Source organism: Microtus oregoni, unplaced genomic scaffold (assembly GCF_018167655.1).
Source record: "Microtus oregoni isolate MIOR12 unplaced genomic scaffold, Mior012 000016F_ref0000370, whole genome shotgun sequence".
Taxonomy (NCBI): domain Eukaryota; kingdom Metazoa; phylum Chordata; class Mammalia; order Rodentia; family Cricetidae; genus Microtus; species Microtus oregoni.
Genome location: NW_024543075.1, coordinates 4,636,287 through 4,659,971, shown reverse-complemented (window position 1 = coordinate 4,659,971; position 23,685 = coordinate 4,636,287). Strand labels below are relative to the sequence as shown.

Below are 23,685 nucleotides of genomic sequence, written 5' to 3'. Positions count from 1 at the left end.
ATTTATCACATCTGTCAATCATTATTCTGCTAAGACAGAGTTTTCTGGTTTCCACTTGTGAGAGATAAAGGTGGTATCTGTCTTTCTGTGTCTGGTTTATTTTTCTTGACAATGTTCTCCTTTCCCATCCACTTATTTCTAAAAGGCATCATGCTTGTATGGTTGGATAACATTCCTCTGTGCATATATATTACCTCTTCTTCATCCCTCTTATCTGATGAATACATAGGCCAATGATCTATATTGCCACAGTTCCTTGACCTTGTCAGCAGTTCCAAGTGGGCCATAAATTCAGCCAGAAGGTGGTTAGTTACCCATAACATTTGTGCCACTCTTACACCAGTGAGCATATCTTGTCAAGCATGTTGTTATTGTAGCCCATAGGGTCCAGAGCTGGGTGAGACTGAGGATGATGTTTTTCTTCTCAAGTAACGTGCATAGAATCTTCAATTACTATGGAAGCTAGCATAGGGGTGATGCTTAAAGACCAGTACCCACTTGATTTCTCCATGTTTATGATTCAAGTTATAATGGTATCTCCAGAAGTAGGATTTTACTATCACATTCTGGAAGATAACCAGGAATAATAGAAATACCTTGTAATGTCTGAGAGTCAATGGGACCTAGTGATCAGCATCTCTTAGAGTTAACTCATTCCTGCTACAGGACTTTCATTTGGCAGCATGTGGTGTCTAATTGAGATATTGTCCCCCACTACTTAAAATTTTTATGCCTGTATATACATATATTTTAGGAAGCTTCTACTGCAACAGGTTTCATTCTGTAATATGTTTTTAAAGGTTTTGGTGTTACATATGCTCTGCACAATCCCTCTTCTGCTCTTTATCCCATATTTCACCTTACTTTATCATTTTATTGATCTCTTTTTCATACTTAAAACTTTGTGTCATTTCTTCTTCTACCTCCCCATGGTACCTTACTAGATGCTATCCTCTATGAGTATTCCAAAGGAAGCACACATAGCTGAAGCTTAAAAGATAAAAGGAGAGAGAGAGAGAGAGAGAGAGAGAGAGAGAGAGAGAGAGAATATAGGACATTTGTCTTTCTAGGTCTGAGTTACTTCACTCAGGGTGATTGCTTCCAGGTCCACCTATTTTCCTGCAAATGCCATAATTTCACTTTTCTAACAGCTGAGCAATGTTAGTTACATTTGTCAATTCCATAGGTTCATCATTTATTATTCCTATAGTGGACATTTATACTGTTTCCATGTCCTAGCTATTGTGAATAGAGCTGCAAAAATCTTTCAGGTTTCTGCCTGAAGCTTGTACTATATATAGACCCTCCTTACTGATTTCCATAGTAATCATCCCAGTTTTCACTCCCACTGGCAGTAAATAAGTATTCCTCTTTCCCTAGCCAGGTGGTGGTGGCACATGCCTTGAATCCTAGCAGATCTCTGTGAGTTTGAGGCCAGCCTGGTCTATAAGAGCTGGTTCCAGACCAGGCTTCAAAGCTTCAGCGAAACCCTGTCTCGAAAAAAAAAAAAAAGTATTCCTCTTTCCCATGTCTTTCCCAGCATTGTCTATCAGTTTTTTCTTAGTCATTCATATTGGAGTAAAAGTTCATCTAAAAGGGGTTTTAATTTGCCCTCTCTGATGACTAAGTAAATTGAACATTTAAAAAATTATTTTTCAACTATTTGTGTTTCTGTTGAAAATTCTCTATTTAGTTTCATTCCCCAGCTTGAGTTAGGTTGTTTTCTTATTGCTTAACAGTTTTAATTATTTTTATGTTCTAGCGATAACCCTCTGTCAGATGATAGAGTATTTGTTTTTGTTGTTGTTGTTGTTATTTTCTTGGGTTTTTTTGTTTTTTGTTGTTTTTTTTTTTTTTACAATTTTGTAGGTTGCCTCTTCAAATAGCGGTATTCTTTGTTATACAGAAACATTACAGTTACAAATGGGCCTGTTTGTCAATGATTGGTCTCAAATTCAATACTCCCATGGTCCTGTTCAGAAAGTCCTTTCCTGTAGTGATGAATTCAAACATATTCCCTATTTTCTTCTTTTGTCAACTTTCAGTTTTAAGGTTGTTGGGTCTTATGCTGAGGTCTTGATCCACTTGAAGTCTAATTTTGTAAAGATGGTGGATAAGGATCTATTATAATTTTTCTATGTGTAATTGTCCAGTTTGACCAACACCATTAGTTGAAGATGACAACATTTATCTATTGTGGGGTTGTTGTTTTGTTTTTTTTTTTTGCTTCATTTGTAAAAAATCATGTGGCCATAGGTCTATGGACACATTTCTGGGTCCACAAATCACCCAACTTATTACATTTTTCTGCCACTGCCTTTTAGGAATGTCATTTAGGAATCTATTAGTTGTTTTCCATGTAATTAGAATTTTATAGCTGTACTGTTGGTTATAGGAGAAGTCTATCAGACAGTAAATATTTTTTATTTTGTTTTCTAATTTATTTTTTTAAGCTATCTTTTCTTGTTTTACATGCTAAATTCAGTTCCCACTCCCTCTGCTCCTCCCACTTTGTCCACCTTTTCCCCATCCCACCCCCATCCACTCCTTAGAGAGCGTAAGGCTTCTGACTGGGCAGACTGTGCAGCCACTAACTATGAGACCAGGATTTATCTCTATTGCTTGTTCTGACTTTTTGGAAACCATTCTCTTTGGAAGGATGCCTTGGTCAGATAGTAAATATTTTTATGGGTTTCAATTATTTTTAAATCTTTCCCTCTACATCAGCCTAGGGCCAAGTTAATGAACACTCCCTGGTGCTAGGGTAATATCACCCCCAGATTATCAGAACTATCAGGAGAGTAATACAAGTTCAGGTGTACTTGAATTAGTCAGACAGAGCTAGAAAGTGCCAAGAACATATGAGTAATTTGTTTCTGTCATTTGTTTTCCATGAACAACTGGAAATATCAAACTATGAATTGGTGTTCTTTATGCAATTGAATCAACGGCAGCGAGAAATATGGTCAGACATAACACTGTCCATGTGGTTGCAAAGGGTGAATGTGATATGTGAGTATCTCTAGTTTCAAATGGAGGCAGTAATAAAATGTTAAATTGTAAATAAAACATTTACCATTACGATGGGAACAAAATGGGTTGCAAGCCATAATAATAGAAATGATATAGGGGAAAAAGTGTGATCGAAGAAAATGAAGAGTTTTAAGACTGGTGTGGGGCAAAGTGTGGAGGGGAGAGTGACACTGGATTCAGTAAGTGAACATACTTCACAGGCTATATGTCATGGATGTGCTCAGAAATGAAGGGAAAATTTCATTTTATCTTGGCCACTGAAAGAGACATGCAAAGCAAAGAATATTTCCAGGTAAGTTTCGCTGCAAATCATTTCCACAAAGTTGTTTATAGATATGGGTAGAATGTGTTTACATATGAACTCATGAAATATTCTATAGAAAGAACAAATGGGTGGTATCAGCTGGATCTTCTATGTCAAGCTATGGAGTATATTTTGCTGAAAGACTGAGGAGAGGCATAATATGTTTAACCTAGGGGAAGATGTCTATCATAAGGTGCACAGACCTTGGGTGATGGAGGAGAAAAATGAATGTTGTAAATGGAAAGAATTCAAAAATATGAAAGAGGTGAAGATATTGAGAAGATAAGGTACAATATTGGGAAAGCTCCAGTTGCAGAATTTGAAGACCAGATGGATGAGGGAGGCAAGAGGATGCAGAACACATTCTTGGCCCATGGAACATGAATCTACTGAGGATCTATCATTAGCTAAAGGCAAACCATGAGTCAGAGAGATGGAGCTGTGCTCTATAAAATAAGCTTCTTAAAGCCTTAAAGCCCTGGGTAGGTGGTAATAATTTTATATGCATGGCCATTTAAAGCACACAAGAACATCTGTAGACTATGGCAACGATTTCAGTGATGCGTCTGCTGACTTTGATGTTACTGTGGATAGCTGAGACAGAAAGGCCCGGAAGTACATTCCAGTTTTAGGCAGAGATTTTGAGAAATTCTCTCTGGAGTGATAGATTTTTGTGATTAAAAAAAAAGTAGTTCCACACTAGCCTAGAGTGGAGTATAAAAAAGGTTTATTTATTTGGAGCAAACTCACAGAGAGAGTAGAGATCCACAGTTCTCTGGGTGTACAGGAAACTGGACCCAAATCCAGCAGACAAGGGGATCATGCATCTCCCTATGTCTTCATTTATAGTACAGGGGACCACACCCAAAGTGAGCTAGGATCCCAAAGGCCATTGACTGAAGGAGTTCCCACAGCACCTCTCCCTTTTGTCTAAATAAGAGGGTTCCAATCCTAATACAAATATACAATGAGAACAAATATCAAGTATGAGAATTAGAACTACAACCAGCATGAACAACATCAAGCAGAAACATATGCAAAATGTTTCCATAGTTATCCTATCTTAAGTAGTCTAAGTCTTATATTAGAAATGGTTTGGCTAAGTCATGAGAGGAAAGTAACTATAACTATCTAGTCTTTAACCTCATCAAGACCTGAGAAAGGAAATAATATTACTTGAGTAAACATGAAGTGCAATTAAGCAAGAAGTGACAGAGACAACTGGATGTACCTGGGCTATCACCCAATGTCTCATTTGCAATGTTGGGGCAACCAAGTTTGGCTGAGGCCTAGAATAACTGACAGACCATTTTCAGAGGCAGGAAAAATTTAAAAATTGTCTTATTCTGTCTTGGCAAGATTTGGCAGCCTTTTCGGTTGTATTCAGCTTGTCCAGTCTGGACACCATGTATTTTGTCAGTGGTGGAGGCAGGGGCAGTTTTGACCAAAGGTTAGTGCCAAGAAGAAAGAAAACTCCAAGTGAGTGTCTTCAGTGCCCAACATTCTCTTGGGAAAAGATCAGTGCTGCCTAAGTTATTTAAATGTGATATTCTACAGTTCTTTGAAGTGGTTGAATATTGCCTATCTATGCAGAATACAATCTCTATGCATCTAAAGAACCTGATTAGGCTAAATATAAGTATGACAAATATGGATGGCTAATGACCTATAATTCTTAATACCTATATAACTTAAAAGAGACTTTATATTAAAATATTAAAAAATCTTTAAACAAATGTGCAGGTCCTGGTAATGATGTGGACTCTGGCCACATTAGGTGACAACCGTTGTAATAAAAATTAGTGCCACACTAGCCCAAATGGAGTATATCAAAGGTTTATTTATTTGGGAACAAACTCACAAAAAGAGTAGAGATCCTCATTCTTCTGCATGCATGGAGAACTGAAGTCAAATCCAAAATCCAAGGGGCTTATGAAAGTCCCTACATCTTCATGTATAGTACAGGAGAGCATGCCCAAAGTGGGCTAGTGTCCCAAAGGCCATTGGCTGAAGGAGTTCCCACAACCATGTTTGTAGTGTGTTAGTCAAGGCAGTGACATCCACAGGAGAAATCACAGGTCACAATGGGCTAAACCAGATGATATATATGTACTTAACCATGGGTAATGATAATTATCAGGTTTTAATGGGTAGTAGAGACACCACTACAAATACCAAAGAAAGGAAAGTGACTGAGAAGCCAGGAGGCCAGGTGTCATCTCAATGTGGGTTTTTTTCAAGAGTTTCCCTTGTGGAAAATACCTGCTGTGGAGGTAAGAGGAACTCTGCTTCCAGCAATGTCAACGTCAACAGAGCACAGTGTCACAGGGGATAGAAAGCAAAGCACAGGCAGGTTCCGGGTGAGGGCTGCTTCATTCATCCACATGTTCAAAGGATGAGGAAGGTACAGATGTCCCCCTTGACCCAAGAATACAAGGTGAAAGATTCTAGGTGGGAAACCCAAAGTGAATGAAATACAAAATGGTATGGTAAGGACACAAGAGACAAGAGGCTTTCCTGATGTAAGTACACTCACTCTCTCCATTTCTGACAACAGAGAATCTTGAGACGACCAAGTTTAAAACTCAGGCTTTGGAGAGGTGAACAGTAATATGTTCTCAGAAGCTGGCAGACACACAATGATGGTTAGTCCCAATGAGACAATGGTGACTGAGTTTGTGCTGGAAGGGTTCTCAGAGCACCCTAGTCTGAGACTGTTTCTGATTGGCTGCTTCCTGACCCTCTACACAATGGCTCTGATAGGAAACACTGTGATCATTGTTTTGGTTACCTCCAGCACTGGGCTCCACAGTCCCATGTACTTTTTCCTGTGCAACCTGGCCACCATGGATATTATGTGCACCTCCTCTGTGCTGCCCAAGGCATTGCTTGGTCTTGTGTCTGAGAAAAACACCATTTCCTTTCATGGATGTATGACTCAGCTCTTCTTCCTTGTCTGGTCTGGATCCTCTGAGCTGCTGCTGCTCACGGTCATGGCATATGACCGCTACGTGGCCATCTGTCATCCTCTGCACTACAGCTCTAGAATGAGCCCACAGCTGTGTGGGGTCCTGGCCATGGCTGTGTGGTCCATCTGTGCTCTGAATTCATCCATCAATACTGGTCTGATGACACAGCTGTCATTCTGTGGCCCCAACATCATCACCCACTTCTTCTGTGAGATCCCCCCACTCCTCCTCCTCTCCTGCAGCTCCACATATGTGAATAGCATCATGACTCTTATAGCAGATGCCTTTTATGGAGGCATCAACTTCTTCCTTACCTTATTCTCCTATGGCTGCATCATTGCCAGCATTCTGCGCATGCGTTCTGCTGAGGGCAAGAGGAAGGCCTTTTCTACCTGCTCCTCCCACCTCATCGTGGTCTGTGTGTACTACTCATCTGTGTTCTGTGCCTACATCAGTCCTGCTTCCAGCTACAGCCCAGAAAGAAGCAAAGTGACTTCAGTGCTGTACTCGGTCCTCAGCCCAACCCTGAACCCCCTCATCTATACACTGAGGAACAAGGATGTCAAGCTGGCCCTGGGGAGGCTCCTGCCCTCTTTCTCACATTAAGTGGACATGTGAAGGCTGTTTTCCTGGCCTGGGCTGTTCCTAGACATGCTTTCCTGAGAGCAGCCTCATGGAGTGTGGTGAACCTAATGTTGTTTAGGAAACACATTCCGAGTTGCAGCAACTGGAATATACTACCTACTGCAACCTCAAAAACAACAAATAACATCTTGAATTTTGCAGGAAAATGGATGGACCTAGTAAACATTATTTTGAGTGAGGTAACCTAGACACAGAAAGACAATTATCACATGTACTCACTCACAGGTGGTTTTTAAACATAAAGCAAAGAAAACCAGTCTACAAACTACAATCCCAGAGAATTTAGACAACAATGAGGACAGTAAGAGAGACATACATAGATCTAATCTACATGGGAAATAGAAAAAGGCAAGATCTCCTGAGTGCATGGGGACCTTGGGGGAGGGTTGAAGGGGGAGGGGAGAGGCAGGGAGGAGAGCAGAGAAAAATGTAGAGCTCAATAAAATTCAATAAATAAAAGAAAACAAAAAAAACCAGCAAATGTCTTAGAGATAATGTAAATAAAACACTCAAGATTTATTTCCTGATAAATACAAACCATTTCAAAAGTAAAGTTTATCTAAATATGGGTGGCCACATTCCACTTCCTGGAAGGTTTTCAGTGGCTCACAGTGGTAATAGAAAAAAAAAAAAAAAAGAGCCCTTTTATCCTTTCATCCAATGTCACCCTCTAAATATCACAGGAATTTGTTTTAAAACTTTTGCTAGCTGGGCAGTGGTGATGCACGCCATCAATACTATCACTCAGGCGGCAGAGGCAGGTGGATCTCTGTGCGTTCAAGGCCAGCCTGGTCTACAAAACTAGTTCTAGGACAGCTAAGGCTGTTGCACCGAGAAACCCTGTTCGAAAATCCCAAAGAAAAGTAAAAAAAAAAAAAAAAAAAAACAATCAAACAAACAAAAAAAACCTAAACTATGGCTAATGGATCTAAACTTCATAAGGATACTTGAGGGGCCAGCATGCTATAGTGTCTTGGGAAGACACAAGTAACTTTCATAGATTCCTACTGAGCTGTGGAAGTCAAAACTGGTGGCATTGGCATGAAGGGGAAGGCAATTAGAGGAGCATAGATGAAGTTTAAGTTTCAAAACTGAACTCACATAAGTGACTCCAGATTACTTATGACAATGGTGACACTCAGACTCATGAGAAAGATTAATATTTCCAACAGTTTTGAAGAAACTAGATAAATATTTACACACAAAAGTGGAACTCTTCCTTCACATTATGAATGAAAATCAACAAAAAAAATGAATCCTATATAAAAATGCAATGGCTACACCTTTTTTCTACAGCATATTTTAATCATATTTCTTTCTCCCTCATCATTTTATTTATTTATTTATTAAAGATTTCTGCCTCCTCCCCGCCACCGCCTCCCATTTTCCTTCCCCTCCCCCAGTCAACTCCCCCTCCCTCATCATCTCGAAGAGCAGTCAGGGTTCCCTGCCCTGTGGGAAGTCCAAGGACCTCCCACCTTCTTCCAGGTCTAGTAAGGTGAGGATCCAAACTGCCTAGGCTCCCACAAAGCCAGTACATGCAGTAGGATCAAAACCCAGTGCCATTGTTCTTGAATTCTCAGCAGTCCTCATTGTCCACTTTGTTCAACGAGTCCGGTTTTGTCCCATGTTTTTTCAGACCCAGGCCAGCTGGCCTTGGTGAGTTCCCGATAGAACATCCCCATTGTCTCAGTGTTTGGGTGCACCCCTCGCGGTCCTGAGTTCCTTGCTCGTGCTCTTTCTCCTTCTGCTCCTGATTTTCTCCCTCATCATTTATACCTACTTAACTACCCAACTCAGGCTCTCAATCTCTCTCTCACTCTGTGTGTGTGTGTGTGTGTGTGTGTGTGTCTGTATTTGTGTTCAAAAAGCAAAACAAATCCAAGACAATATGACAAAAAGTACCAAAGCAAAACAAAAAGCAAATACAAAAAGTGGTCCTTTTGATGTTCATTTACTACTCCTAGCCAAAACACTCTGAGAACTGGAATGAGGAGGCATAGGAAAGACTGAGAAGGGGAAGTGCATGTGCGGCCACTCTAAGACACTGATAGGAAGACAGCGGAGTGGAGAAAGGGCAGCATCTGATGCTGCTGAAATGATGCCGTATCCTTTTCAGATTAAACATATTCTTCATCAACTTACTTCCTTATTCTTAAATGCTGTATCACACCAGGATTTGTGATGCTAATCAGGCATACTGTACCAGTTAGCTCTTCAACTTTGTGAGAAAATTACCTTTTCAAAACATTTGTTCTGTCTCATGGTTTCAGAGTACTCATTCCATGGGCATGTGGTGGTTTGTGTCAGCCTATTGTGATGTAGGTGGTTCTTCTATCTATCTGTTGGTTTCATTGGTTAATTAATAAAGAAAACTGCTTGGCCTGATAGGGCAGAACTTAGATAGGCAGAGTAGACAGACCAGAATGCTGGGAAGAAGAAGACAGTGAGAAAATACATCATAGCTCTCCTCTCTGAGATGGATGCAGGTTAGAATATTCCCGGGAAGCCACCACCTCATGGTGCTACACAGATTGTTAGAGATGGGTTAATCAAGATGTGAGAGTTGGCCAAAAAGAGGCTAGATATAATGGGCCAGGCAGTGTTTAAATGAATACAGTTTCCGTGTAATTATTTTGGGTAAAGCTAGCCGTGCTGGAGCTGGGTGGCAGGAAGCGGCCACAGCTCCTTCTACACTATTGTAAGGCAGGGCTTCCTGGCAGTAGGCATATGTGGTGAAGAACTTCTTCCCAACATGGTGGCTCAGCACACATCTTAGAGGAACACCTGTGCTCAACTGACTTTCTCCTTTTCCCTTTAGCCCAGGTTTTCTAGTCCCCAATCCCTGGGATAGTAGTACCCACATGGAGAGTGGATCCCCTGTTTTAGTGAATTGAAACACTCTCACTTTCTAGTCCTCAGTCCCTGGGATGCTGCTGCCCACATGGAGAGGAGATACTCTGCTTCAGGGAATCCTTCCTGAAAACACTCCCATCTGCATAAACGGAAGTGTCCCTCAGAGACACATACCTCCTCCATTATCAGGTTACCCCTATAGATCCACCCAGGATCAGGTTTTAATCCTCTGCACTGTTAATCATACCATGCCTCCTACCTGACCATGAAGAACAACCAGTCTACTGCTGTGCCCAGGTCTTTGACCACCATAAGGATGACTGGATCTCTGAGACCAGCCCCTCAGAAAGAGAGATGTGACCCTATTCACCAATGGAAGCAGTTATGCACGGCACAGGATCAAGTATGCCGGAGCAATTGTGGTGATGTGGGAATCCCCTCTGTGTGCTGTGATTACCATTAATGAATAAAGAAACTGCTTTGGCCTGTTGATAGGACAGAACTTAGGTAGGCAGAGAAGACAGAACTGAATGCTGGGAGGAAGAAGGACAGAGTCAGGGATGCCATGGAGCAGCCGCCACCAGAGATAGATGTGCTGAAACTTTGCTGGTAGGCCACGACTTCTTGGTGATGCACAGATTAATGAAGATGGGTTAAATAAAATGTAAGAGTTAGCCAATAAGAAGCTAGAGCTAATGGACCAAGCAGTGATTTAATGAATACAGTTTCTATGTGGTTACTTCAGGTGTAAGCTAGCCAGGCAGCTGGGAAGAACAAGCGTCCCCCTCCACGCAACACTGTGGTGACACTGAGATAATCTGAGCTCAGTCTCAGTCTCAAGGGACACAGGCCCAAAATGCCACACTGATAGCCTTAAACCAGGAACTAAGACGGGGATATAGGCATTCAGTCAACATCTATACTGATAGCCACTGCAACAGTCCTTGGTGCTTTAACAAGAATCAGGGCCTGTAGACCTCCATGGGAAAGAAGATCAAAAACAAAGAGGAGGTCTCTGCCCTAGGAACAACTCTTTGGCTGTCAAAGAAGCTTGCTATTGTCTATTGCCCAGGAATTCAAAAGGAGAATTCGGTTGAACCCTGAGGAAACAGACTCATTGCCACAGTCATAAAATAAGCAGCCACAGAGCCAGTGGGGCTTTTGCTAATAATGTTAGGGCTTCCCTCAATTCTCACCTTTCTGCCTGAACCAGACCAGCTAGAGCATCCTATATACCCTAGTGAGGAATAAAATTTGGCCAGACAGCAGGACACAAAGACAGAGGACTGGTGGGTTATTCCAGACAGACACCCCATCCAACAGAAGTCTTGGGGACATCTCTTCTCTCTCATATTCATCAAAGTACACACCTGGAATTAGCCAAGTTGAAATAATTAATCATAAACAAGCACTTTCTCCATCACCAGAGGAAAGTGTTGAACAAGGTACCCGCTGCCATCTATGCCCAAGTGAACCCAAGAGAAAGAAAATCAGCACCCCTCAGTGATCAGTAAAGGGGACTCAGTCCCAGCAAACACTGGGAACCTCATTGAAGTTATTCCATCAAGGTTTGGCTACCAATATTTTCTAGAGTTTGAAGATGCTTTTTCAAAATGAGTAGAATTTTTCTCACTAGGTCAGAAATAACCAATGTACTTACTAAAATGTTATTGATAGAGATCATTCCCTGGTTCAGGCTTCCCTCCATCTGAGTCTTGACAATGGCTCAGCCTTTACAGCCAAGGTCTGTGTCAGCAAGTGTTCCTAAAATTCTATGAATACTTTGGAAATCCCACTGTGTCTCTAGGACCCAAAGTTCAGGACAGGGAGAAAGAGCTAACAAGGCTACTAAAGAAACATTAATTAAATTCCATGTACAAACTGACAAGGGATGGACTGGTTTGCTCCTGGTGGTTCTCTTTAGGATCAGGTACTCCTTCCATTAGGACAAGCTATCACCATTTAAAATAAAGTTTTCTTGCCCACCTCCACTTATTCCAGCAAAGGGAAGACCGCAGTCTATTGCAACATCTAGTTATTCCTTCCTCAAGCCCTTACAGGCATTTCAGCAGAAATGTGCCTACAGGAAATGTAACCCCTTTACTCTAAGAGTCCTAACCTGGAATGAATTGAGGAAACAATCTTGGATTAAAACCTGGGTCTGGGGTTTCTGCCTAGCCATTAAAGAAGATGGATGGAAGTATGCTGTGGAATTCTCTATATAAAACATAACAAACCAGAAACCTAGTCCAACAGGCCCAGGTAAAAGCTTGCTGCCTAAACCAAAGAACAGGATGTCTTGCCTCCCTGTCCTCCTTTCATGGACACTCCATCCACAGTGATAAAGCAACCCTCATTCTCAACCAAGGGGACTATGGTAACAGACTCAACATCATTCCTAACCCAAAAAAGACATGGAATAGTTTCATCTCCTGATAATGTCCCTAAGCACTAGACCTTAAAGTTACTACATAGCTGGATAAAAACATACCCTTACCAACCTAGAAAATATTTGCTAGCTTTGCTATACTCTTGGCCTCATTTTTACATGGAGACATGTTTGTGTACAGGCAGACATTGTGCTGGAGACAGAGGTTTATCTCTCTTTTACCTCATTTACAACCTCCACAAAAAAAAAATTGGAAATGTGGACTGGAAGAAACCAAGCTTACCCTAGAAGATCTCTAAGGAAGAGGTGCTTGTTTAATCTCTTCAACTTATTAGGACTCAGCTTCCCTATATGGCCAATCCTAGAGTACTAACACATACACCAATAACTCCGAACAATTAGAAGACATTTTCTGTTTCCATTATGGGAATATTGGGCCTGTGCAGTTGGCCTCCCTAGATGTGTAAGAGCTGTATATTAGGACCATGGGAAGGAAATCTCTGGATTCTAAACATATCCCTCTCCAGGTAGGTGTGTAGACTGGAGAAGAGGGTAAAAAACACTTGCCTGCATGTAAAGGACACTCCTATGACGAGGTTCATAGCATGTAAAGAGTAGCAGTAGTCATAAAGTAGACCAAGATATACAACACCTCAAGGATTCCATAGGACAACGTTAAAAATAAGTGAATTTCCCTAGCAGAAATGGTTTTACAGAACTGTTGGAGAGTAGATCTATCATTCCTAAAGAAAGGAGGTCATCCTGGCACACTGTGGGGAAAAACAAAAAACAAGACAAAACGCTGTTTTTATTCCAACAAGGAATTTATTTTTATTTTATTTTATTTTATTTTATTTTATTTTGGTTTTTCGAGACAGGGTTTCTCTGTGGCTTTGGAGCCTGTCCTGGAACTAGCTCTGTAGACCAGGCTGGGCTCGAACTCACAGAGATCCACCTGCCTCTGCCTCCCGAGTGCTGGGATTAAAGGCATGCGCCACCATCGCCCGGCTTACTTTTTTTTTTTATTGAGAAAAGGAGAAAAAAAAAACAAGTTTCCACCTCCTCCCAGCCTCCCATTTCCCTCCCCCTCCTCCCACCCTTCTCCCCTTCCTCCCACACTTCTCCCCCTCCCCCCACTTCTTTCCCCCTCCCTCTCCAGTCCAAAGAGCAGTCAGGGTTTTCTGCCCTGTGGTAAGTCCTAGGTCCTCCCCTCTCCGTCCATTCCTAGGAAGGTGAACATCCAAACTGGCTAGGCTCCCACAAAGCCAGCACATTACGTAGGATCAAAACCCCGTGCCATTGTCCTTGGCGTCTCATCAGTCCTCATTGTTCGCCATGTTCAGAGAGTCCCGTTTTATCCCATGCTTTTTCAGTCACAGTCCTGCTGGCCTTGGTGAGCTCCCAATAGATCCGCTCCACTGTCTCAGTGGGTGGGTGCACCCCTCGTGGTCCCGACTTCTTTGCTCATGTTCTCCCTCCTTCTGCTCCTCATTGGGACCTTGGGAGCTCAGTCCAGCGCTCCAGTGTGGGTCTCTGTCTCTATCTCCATCCATCACCAGATGAAGGTTCTATGATGATATGCAAGATATTCGTCAGTATTGCTATAGGATAGGGTCATTTCAGGTTCCCTATCCTCAGCTGCCCAAGGAAATAACTGGGGACCTCGGCTTGGGCACCTGGGAGCCCCTCTAGGGTCAGGTCTCTTGCCAACCCTAAGGTGGCTCCCTTAACTAAGAATTGTGGTTCCGTGCTCCCCTGTCCAACCTTCCTTTATCCCAATCCTCCTGTTTCCCCAAGGCCCCCCCTCCTTCCCTTCTAACTTTTATCTCCCCATCTCCCCTTACCCCATCCCACCCCACCCCCAAGATCCCAATTTTCTCTCTGGCAATTTTGTCTACTTCCCTTAGCCAAGAGGATAACTATATGTTATTCCTTGGGTTCACCTTCTTACTTAGCTTCTTTAGATTCACCTATTGTAGACTCCGTGACCCTTATTTATGGCTAGAAACCAAAACAACTTTGAGATATCATCTTACACCTGTCAGAATGGCTAAAGTCAAAACACCAAGGATAGCCTTTGCTGGAGAGGCTGTGGAGGAAGGGGTACCCTCATCCATTGCTGGTGGGAATGCAATCTTGTGCAACCACTGTGGAAATCAGTGTTTCGATTTCTCAGGAAATTTGGGATCAACCTACCCCTGGACCCAGCAATACCACTCCTGGGAATATACCCAAGAGATGCCCTATCATATGACAAAAGCATTTGTTCAACTATGTTCATAGCAGTATTATTTGTAATAGCCAGAACCTGGAAACAACCTAGATGCCCTTCAATGGAAGAATGGATGAAGAAAGTATGGAATATATACACATTAGAGTACTATGCTGCGGTAAAAAACAATGACTTCTCGAAGTTTGCATGCAAATGGATGGAAATAGAAAACACTATCCTGAGTGAGGTAGCCCAGACCCAAAAAGATGAACATGGGATGTACTCACTCATAATTGGTTTCCAACAAGGAATTTAAAAAGAAGCATTAAACATAGTTCAAAAAAATAAATACAAGAGCAAAGTAACATGCTGAGGCCTCTAATTGGTACCTGTTGTAGCTTGTATATCATTGCCCCTGTAAGCTCATAGGGAGAAGCACTATTAGGAAGTGTGACTTTATTAGTGGTGGTGTTGCCTTGTTGGAGAAAGTTTACGAGGTGTCATCTATGCTCAAGCCATGATGGAGGAAGGTCATTGGTTAAAAAAATAAAGAAACTGCTTGGCTGGCCCTCATAGGTTAGAACACAGGTGGGTGGAGAAAACAGAACAGAACAGAATGCTGGGAGGAAGAGGAAGTGAGCTCAGACTGACAGCTCTGCTCTCTGGAGCAGAGACGCCATGCTCCCGGCTCCTGGGCAGACACACGCAATGAAGCTCCGACCCAGGATGGACGTAGGCTAGAATCTTCCCGGTAAGCGCACCTAGCTGTGCTACATAGAATATTTGAAATGGGCTAGTCCAGGTGCGAGAGTTAGCCTAGAAGAGGCTAGATAGAAATGGGCTAAGCAGTGTTTAAATGAATACAGTTTGTGTGTTGTTATTTTGGGCATAAGCTAGCAGGCGGCTGGGGTGTTGGGGACGCAGCCCCGCTGCTCTTATTACAACAAAGCCATGCCCAGGATCTCAGTTTAACTTCCTATTTCCTGTAGATCAAGATGTAAAACACTCAGTTCCATCTCCAGCACAATGTCTGCCTGCACACAACCATGTCGCACCATGGTGATAATGAACTAAACCTCTGAAAATGTAAGCTACCCCCAATGAAATGATTTTCCATTTTTAATGGCCATGATGTTTCCTCACAGCAGTAGAAACCCTAACTGAGACAGCACTCTTAGTCCCATGGCAAACCACCTCTTAAACTGCCATAGATGGATCTATTCTTTTCAGACTCCTTTGCATTATGATCTGCTCTTGGACTTTAAATTGTTTACTAATGTACTTCTAAAACAGAATCAGTTCTGTTCAAATTCAAGCTCTATAGCCTTGATATTAACCTCTACCTCAGCATGAATCAATTTTTTGATTCATATGATCTAGAGCCAGTGTGAAATATGATGGCTAAAGAAACTCCATTTTGTGCTAGGCATCCATCTTGGCACCTAATCGCCATTTGTCTATAACTGAAGTTCCTAAGAGAAAAGTTCTCAGCAACCCTGACTCCTTGACCCCCACCCAGAAATGTACAGCATGACCTACTGCTTCTTATATGACTAACTGCTAAATTTTGGCTTCTGCAAATTCTTTGTAAAAGATATTAAAGTATTTCTTGTGGTTTTGACTTTAAAAGCCCTTCCTTCACTTGCTTCTGGACCACACATCTCTGATTTGGGACACAAGCGATAAAGGATATAGCTCAACATTACTGTCTTTAGAAAACTATGTTAATCCAACTGGATGGCTGCATGTGGAAGAGTGATGGTAGATCCTTATCATCTGCCACAAAACTCAGTTCCATATGGGTCAAGGAACTCAACATCAGGCCAGATACTCTAAATCTGAGAGAAGAGAAAATGACAAATTGTCCTAACTCATTAACCCAGGGAAGATTTTCTGAACAGGACACCAACAGCAAATGTAGTATTATCAATAATGGGGCCTCACGAAACCAAAAAGTTTCTGTATGCCAATGGACACCATCATTCAGACAAAATGGCAAACTACAGATTCGGAAAAGATTTTTATAAACTGCAATAGATAGAAGTTTCTGTCCTGCTGAGTCCCATAGCCGTTCAGTCCCAAGGAAACACACAGAGACTTATATTGATTATAAACTGTTTGACCTATTAGCTCAAGTATATTATTAAGTAGCTCTTACAACTTAAATTAACCATAATTCTTGTCTATGTTTAGCCACATGACTTGGTACCTTTTCTTAATAACTCACATTAATCTTACTTTCTCTGCATCTGGCTGGTGACTTTGTCTATGCCTTTCCTCTTCTCAGAATTCTCTTAATCTGGTTGCCCCATCTATACTTCCTCCCTGTCTACTGACCAGTCAGTGTTTTACTAAGCCAATATGAGTGACAAATCTTTACAGTGTACAAAAGCATTGTATTGCATCCCACAGCAAACTATACCTCTGTTAGAGGGCTAATATCTTAAACACATAATGAACTCAAAAAAACTGTATATCAAAAAATACCAGTTCAAAAACAGGGTACAACAAGCCCTGCACTGGCCAGGGCAGCACAAATAAGTCAACACAGTTAGCACAGGTGTGGGTGAGACAACCCTGAAATTTTGACCAAAAGTAGTCCACATTTCCCAATTTATTCTATGGCAGTATGGATGGGAATAGTTGCCATCCTTTTCTCCATCCTTCTCATCAACACCAGAGGCAGGTGGAAGCTTTGGCCCTGTGGTCCTAAGAGTGGGAGAGTTATCCTTGACCCCCACCAGCTGCAACACTTGGGAGAGCAGGTCCTATACTTCACCAGGGCAGGACAATAGAGCCAATCCTACTAGTGCAGATGTGGGGAGCCAGCCCCAAAGTAGTGAGTATGGCACACCTGCCCCCATTTTTCATCTGTCCTGTGGTAGCATGGATGAGAGAAAGAAGCCCTCCCCCTGGCCCATTAATGCCTGGAGCAGGTGGAAGAGCAGACACTGTGGTCATAAGACTTGGAGAAACATCCCTGATCCTACCAGACAACATTTGGGAAAGCAGGCCCTACACCACACTAGGGTAGCATAACAGAAACAACCCTGTTAGTGGAGGTATAAGTGAGCCAGCCCCAAAATTGTGAGCATGGGACAGCTGTCCCCATTACCCATATAGTTTGTGGTAGCATGGGCAGTAGGAAGTTGCCACACACACACACACACACGCCAATGCCTGAGGTAGGTAGGAGAGCTGGTCCTGTGGCTTTGACCCCTGCCAGCTGCAACACTCAGGGGAGCAGGCCCTGTACCATGCCAGCGCAGCACATAAGAGCCAATACTGATAGCACCAGATATGGGAGAGTAATTCCCATTACCCATCCGTCACAGGGTAGCATGGATGGGAGAGAGCTCCCCTCCTTCTTCCCTCACCCTGCTCATCAAAGCCTGGGGCAGGTGGGAGAGCTAAACCCGTTGTCGTAAGAGCAGGAGAGCTGTCACTGACCTTCACCAGCTGTAAAACTTGAGAAAGCAGGCCCCGCACCTCACCAGAGCAGCACAATGGAGCCAACCCTGTTAGCAGAACTGTGGGTGAGCCATCCCCCAAATTGTGGCCCATGAGAGCCATCCTCTTTTCCCATCTGGTGAACCAACCCTATAGTTCTCCAGGCCCAGATCCTTCACCTGTCTCAACATCCACCAGATGTATGATCTGCTGGGACTGATCATACAAAGGCACCTGACACACAGACCCCAGAGTTGCAGGATCTCCACAACACAGGGTGACAGCCGGATGGCTGGGAAGAGTCCTAGTGCAGGCCCAGCGTTGATCATGGAGTGAAAACCAAAGGCCTCAAATTAGACCAAAGACTCTGCCATGAACACTTGGGAACGGAGATGTATGGACCAAAGGGCCTACGGTGTGACCTGATGGGTTGACTGCAACTTCCATGATGAGATTTTTTTTCCTATAATTAGTTTTTCATTTTACTTTCTTCCTTTTCTCTCTTGAATTTTGTTTTGTTTGGGGGAGTGCATATGGAGCCTTACCCTCTCTGAAGAGTGGATGGGGGTGGGATGGGGTGGGAGAAGGTGGGGGGAGCTCTGAGAAGAAGGGAGAGAAGGGAAACTGGGATGGTGTGTAAAATGAAAAATGATTGTTTAAAAAATAAATTAAAAGATAAAAAAGTATGATGAAGTACTCTCAGAAGAATACAGAAGAGTTAATTTATATCAAGGTGAGACCTTCCACACAAGACATAAGAATACCAGTGGCATTCTGGGAGATGCATGTAGCATGTTGGCAGATGAAGGTGTAGAGGGAAAACTGCTCCTGCCAACACTAGGGAATTCCTCTGACCATCCTCCTCCACACCAGTCTTTAGAGAGTTTGGGTCATAGTGTCACAAACAAGTTCCCTTTAATTAATCCTAAGAGCCTTCTCCTTCAGTTTCTATCCCAGGAGTCCCTTGGACAAACACTTGTCCCTGGTCTCAGAAAATAACAGGGTATTTATGAAGGACAGAAGCTTCAGAGGGACACTAAAGACTTGGCGCTTATAGGAAAGGAGAGTCTGTGCTCAACAGTGGGCACCTTTGTGGGAGCCATCTGTCACCTGAGTTCACTGTGACAGATAAAGGTAAGTGGGAGTTTAATTTCCACTGTGTGGCTCTTCCAGCTCACAGTGGAGCTCCAAAATAAAAGTCTCACTATGGAAGTGACATTTATTCTAGTGTTTGGATATCAGCACAAAGGGACATCAATTCATGTTCTCAATGAGTCCTGAGATTCAAAAAGAATTCTGGGTCAGAGAAAAGATTATGACAGAAAAGATTTGTTTTCATGCTCCATTGTACAAACAGGAGAATGTCTAGATTCCAATCATGATGAGAGAGTTTATTTATCTATTATTTGTTCCTTATGTTCAAAATCCGACTTCTTTATTCATCATGCACAGTGTTCACACTAATGTTGAAATGAAATCAGAAGATTTAGATGAATCTATGATTTATGTATAGATATATAATTATATTATATATACATATATATATATATATATATATATATATATATATATATGACATTTGTCTTTCTAGGTCTGAGTTACTTCACTCAGGATGATTGCTTCCAGGTCCACCCATTTTCCTGAAAACTCCATAATTTCACTTTTCTTAACATCTGAGTATGTTTCATTTTGTAAATACCATAGGTTCAGGATTTATATTCCTATGGTGGACATTTATGCTGTTTCCATGTCCTAGCTAATGTGAATTGAGCAGCAATGATCATGAAAGTGCTTGTGTCATTTCTTAAGATGTACAGTCTTTCAGGTTTATTCCTGATGGTATAGCTGAAGCATGTAATATATACATATACACATATACACATATACATATATATATATATATATTTGTATCTTTCTATGACCCTCCCTATTGATTTCCACAGTAGTCTCCCAGTTTTACTCCCACACAAAAGTGGTTCAGTTGCAAGTGGGCCTGTTTGTCAATGATTTGTGTCAAATCCACTATTACCATGGTCCTGTTCAGAAAGTCCTTTCCTGTAACAAGGATTCAAACATTTTTCCTATTTTCTCCTCTTGTCAACTTTCAGCTTTAAGGTTTCTGGGTCTTATGCTGAGGTCTTGGTCCACTTAGAGTCGAGTTTTGTAAAGATGAGGAATAAGGATCTATTATAATTTTTCTAAGTGTAATTGTCCAGTTTGACCATTGCCATTACTTGAAGATGCTGACTTTTCTCTATTGTGTATTTCTTTTACTCCTTTGTAGTGAATCATATGTCCATCAATATATGGTCACATGCCTGGGTCCACAAATCACCCAGCTTATTACATTTCGCTGGCATTTCATTTGAACAATGCCATTTAAAAATGTATGGGTTATTTTCCATGTAATTAGATTTCTTAGATGTACTGTGAGTAATAGGAGAATTCTATCAGATAGTAAATATTTTGAATTTTTTTTCTTTTTTTATTGGTCAAATCTTTATATTTTTATATATATTTAGCTGAGAAGTTGAAACACATGATGAAAAGGCAAGTGTCATCATTCTGAAAATTATACAATTTTTAAAATACTTTTCATTTACATAACAAAGTGAGATGTGTTAGCATGGCAACAGATGTCTACGGAGGAGCTACATCCCCCAGATGTAAGGCTCCCTGGAGAGAAATTTAATTTGTAAATGTTTAATCACATGTTAAGGTGTTAATTGACATTGCAAAGATTTCTTTCAGGCAAAATTATTTTTGTGACTTGACTTAGATATTAAAATGGAAATTAGACGAGAAAACAAATGCATTTGGCTATTGCTGGTGTGCAGTCAAAGCTGTATTGAACTGTAAAGGTATTTTTATTTTTTTATTTTTTTTATTTTTTCTTTTTTTTTATTGAGAAAAAAAATTTCCGCCTCCTCCCAGCCTCCCACTCCTCCCCCCTCCCCCCACTCCTCTCCCCCTCCCCCACTCCTCTCCCCCTCCCTCTCAAGTCTGAAGAGCAGTCAGGGTTCCCTGCACTGTGGAAAGTCCAAAGTCCTCCCCCCTCCATCCTGGTCTAGGAAGGTGAACATCCAAACTGGCTAGGCTCCCACAAAGCCAGAACATGAAGTAGGATCAAAACCCAGTGCCATTGTCCTTGGCTTCTCAGCAGGGAAGCACATTCTTAATTAAGGGAGCCATCTTAGGGTTGGGAAGAGACTTGGACCTAGAGGGGCTTCCAGGTGCCCAAGGCGAGGTCCCCAGTTAGTTCCTGGGGCAGCTGAAGATAGGGAACCTGAAATGATCCTATCCTATAGCCATACTGATGAATATTTTGCATATCACCATAGAACCTTCATCTGGCGATGGATGGAGATAGAGACAGAGACCCACACTGGAGCACTGGACTGAGCTCCCAAAGTCCCAATGAGGAACAGAAGGAGGGAGAAGATGAGCAAAGAAGTCAGGACCAAGAGGGGTGCACCCACCCACTGAGACAGTGGAGCTGATCTATTGGGAGCTCACCAAGGCCAGCTGGACTGTGACTGAAAAAGCATGGGATAAAACCGGACTCTCTGAATATGGCGGACAATGAGGGCTGCTGAGAAGCCAAGGACAATGGCACTGGGTTTTGATCCTCCTACATGTTCTGGCTTTGTGGGAGCCTAGCCAGTTTGGATGTTCACCTTCTTAATTTTATTTTCTTAAAATTTACTTTTAAAAACTATCTTTTCTCATTTTACATGACAAATCTAGTTCCTACTCCCTCCCCTCCTTCCACTTCCTCCACTATCCCTCACATCCTATCGCTCCTGACCCCCCATCCACTCCTTAGAAAGTGTAAGGTTTCTGGCTTTTAGGAAACCATTCTCTTTGGAGGGATACCTTGTTTAGACAGTAAATACTTTTATGGGTTTCAATTATTTTAAAATCTTTCCCTCTACATCAGCCTGGGGCCAACTTAATGAACACTCCCTGGTACTGGGGGTAATATCACCCACAAATTACCAATAATTTCATGAGAGTAGTGCAAATTCAGGTATACTTGAATTAGCCAGACAGATCCAGAAAGTGCCAAGAACATATGAGTAATTTGTTTCTGTCATTTATTTTCCATGAACAACTGGAAATATCAAACTATGCACTGGTATTCTTTTTGCAACTGAATCAACAGCAGGAGAAACATGGTCAGACATAACACTATGCACGTGGTTGCAAAGGGTGAATATGATATCTGAGTATCTCTCGTTTCAAATGGAGGCAGTAATAAAATGTTGAATTGTAAATAAAACATTTACCATTAAGATGGGGACAAAATGGGTTGCAAGCCATAATATAGAAATGATATAGGGGAAAAAGTGTGATCGAAGAAAATGAAGAGTTTTAAGACTGGTGTGGGGCAAAGTGTGGAGGGGAGAGTGACACTGGATTCAGTAAGTGAACATACTTCACAGGCTATATGTCATGGATGTGCTCAGAAATGAAAGGAAATATCATTTTATCTTGGCCACTGAAAGAGACATGCAAAGCAAAGAATATTTCCAGGTAAGTTTCACTGCAAATCATTTCCACAAAGTTGTTTATAGATAGAGGTAGAGTGTGTTCACATATGAACTCATGAAGTATTCTATAGAAAGGGCTAATGTGTGATGTCAGATGGGCTTTCTATGTCAAGCTATAGAGTGTATTTTGTTGAAGAAATGGGAAGAGACACAGTGAATTTGACTTAGGGGAAGATAGCCAGTTATCATAAGGTGCACAGTCTATAGTTCTTGGTAATGGAGGAGAAAACTGGAAATGTTGGAAACTAAAAAAATATAGAAATGAAGAAAAAGCTGGAAAAACTGGGAAAATGAGGGATAATGTGAGGAAATCAACAGTTGCAGGCTTTAAGGACCATTGGAATGAGAGAGGTAAGAAGATACAGAACACATACTTGGTCTATAGAATATGATTCTACTGAGGATCTATCATAGGCTAAGGGCAAGACCATGAGTCAAAGAGATGGAGCTGTGCTCTTTAAAATAAACATCTTAAAGGCGGTGGTAATAAGTTTCTATGCATGGCCACTGAAAGCACACAAGAGCATCTGTAGAGTATGGCAATGATTTCAATGATGGGTCTGCTGACTTTGATGTTACTGGGGATAGCTGAGACAGAAAAGGCACAGAAGTACATTCTGTTCGTAGGCTGAGGTTTTGAGAAGTGCTCTCTGGGCTGATAGATTTGCGGTGGGTTAGAGTCAGGGCGGTTTCATCCACAGCAGAAGTCACAGGTCACAGTGGGCTAAACCAGATGGTACATATCTACTTAGCCACGGGTAGTGGTAATTTTCAGCTTTCAGTGGGTAGTAGAGACCCCACTCCAAATATTAGAGAAAGGAAAGTGACTGAGAAGCCAGGAGGCCAGGTATCATCTCAGTGTGCATTCATCCAAGAGTTTCCATCGTGGGGAGAATACCTGCTGTGGAGGTAAGGGGAACTGTGCTTCCAGCAATGTCAACATCAACAGAGCACAGTGTCGCAGGGATAGAGAAGCAAAGCACAGGCAGGTTCCGGGTGAGGGCTGCTTCACTCATCCACGTGTTCAAAGGATGAGGAAGGTACAGATGTCCCACTTGACCCAAGAATACAGGGTGAAAGATTCTAGGTGGGAAACCCAAAGTGAATGAAACACCAAATGGTCTGGTAAGGACACAAGAGACAGAGGCTTTCCTGATGGAAGTACACTCACTCTCTCCTTTTCTGTCAACAGAGAATTTTGAGACGATCAAGTTTAAAACTCAGGCTTTGGAGAGGTGAACAGTAATATGTTCTCAGAAGCTGGCAGACACACA

At 42.0% G+C, this 23,685-nt stretch overlaps 1 protein-coding gene across 1 annotated transcript; it reads left to right on the top strand.

Annotated features, from left to right (window-relative positions):
• Positions 1-3,457: 3,457 nt before the first annotated feature.
• On the top strand, positions 3,458-6,912 carry LOC121457823 (olfactory receptor 13A1-like). Its single transcript, XM_041666851.1, has 2 exons — positions 3,458-3,471; positions 5,970-6,912. Exons 1-2 carry the CDS (start codon positions 3,458-3,460, stop codon positions 6,910-6,912), a joined length of 957 nt encoding a protein of 318 aa, XP_041522785.1.
• The last annotated feature ends 16,773 nt before the right edge of the window (positions 6,913-23,685 follow it).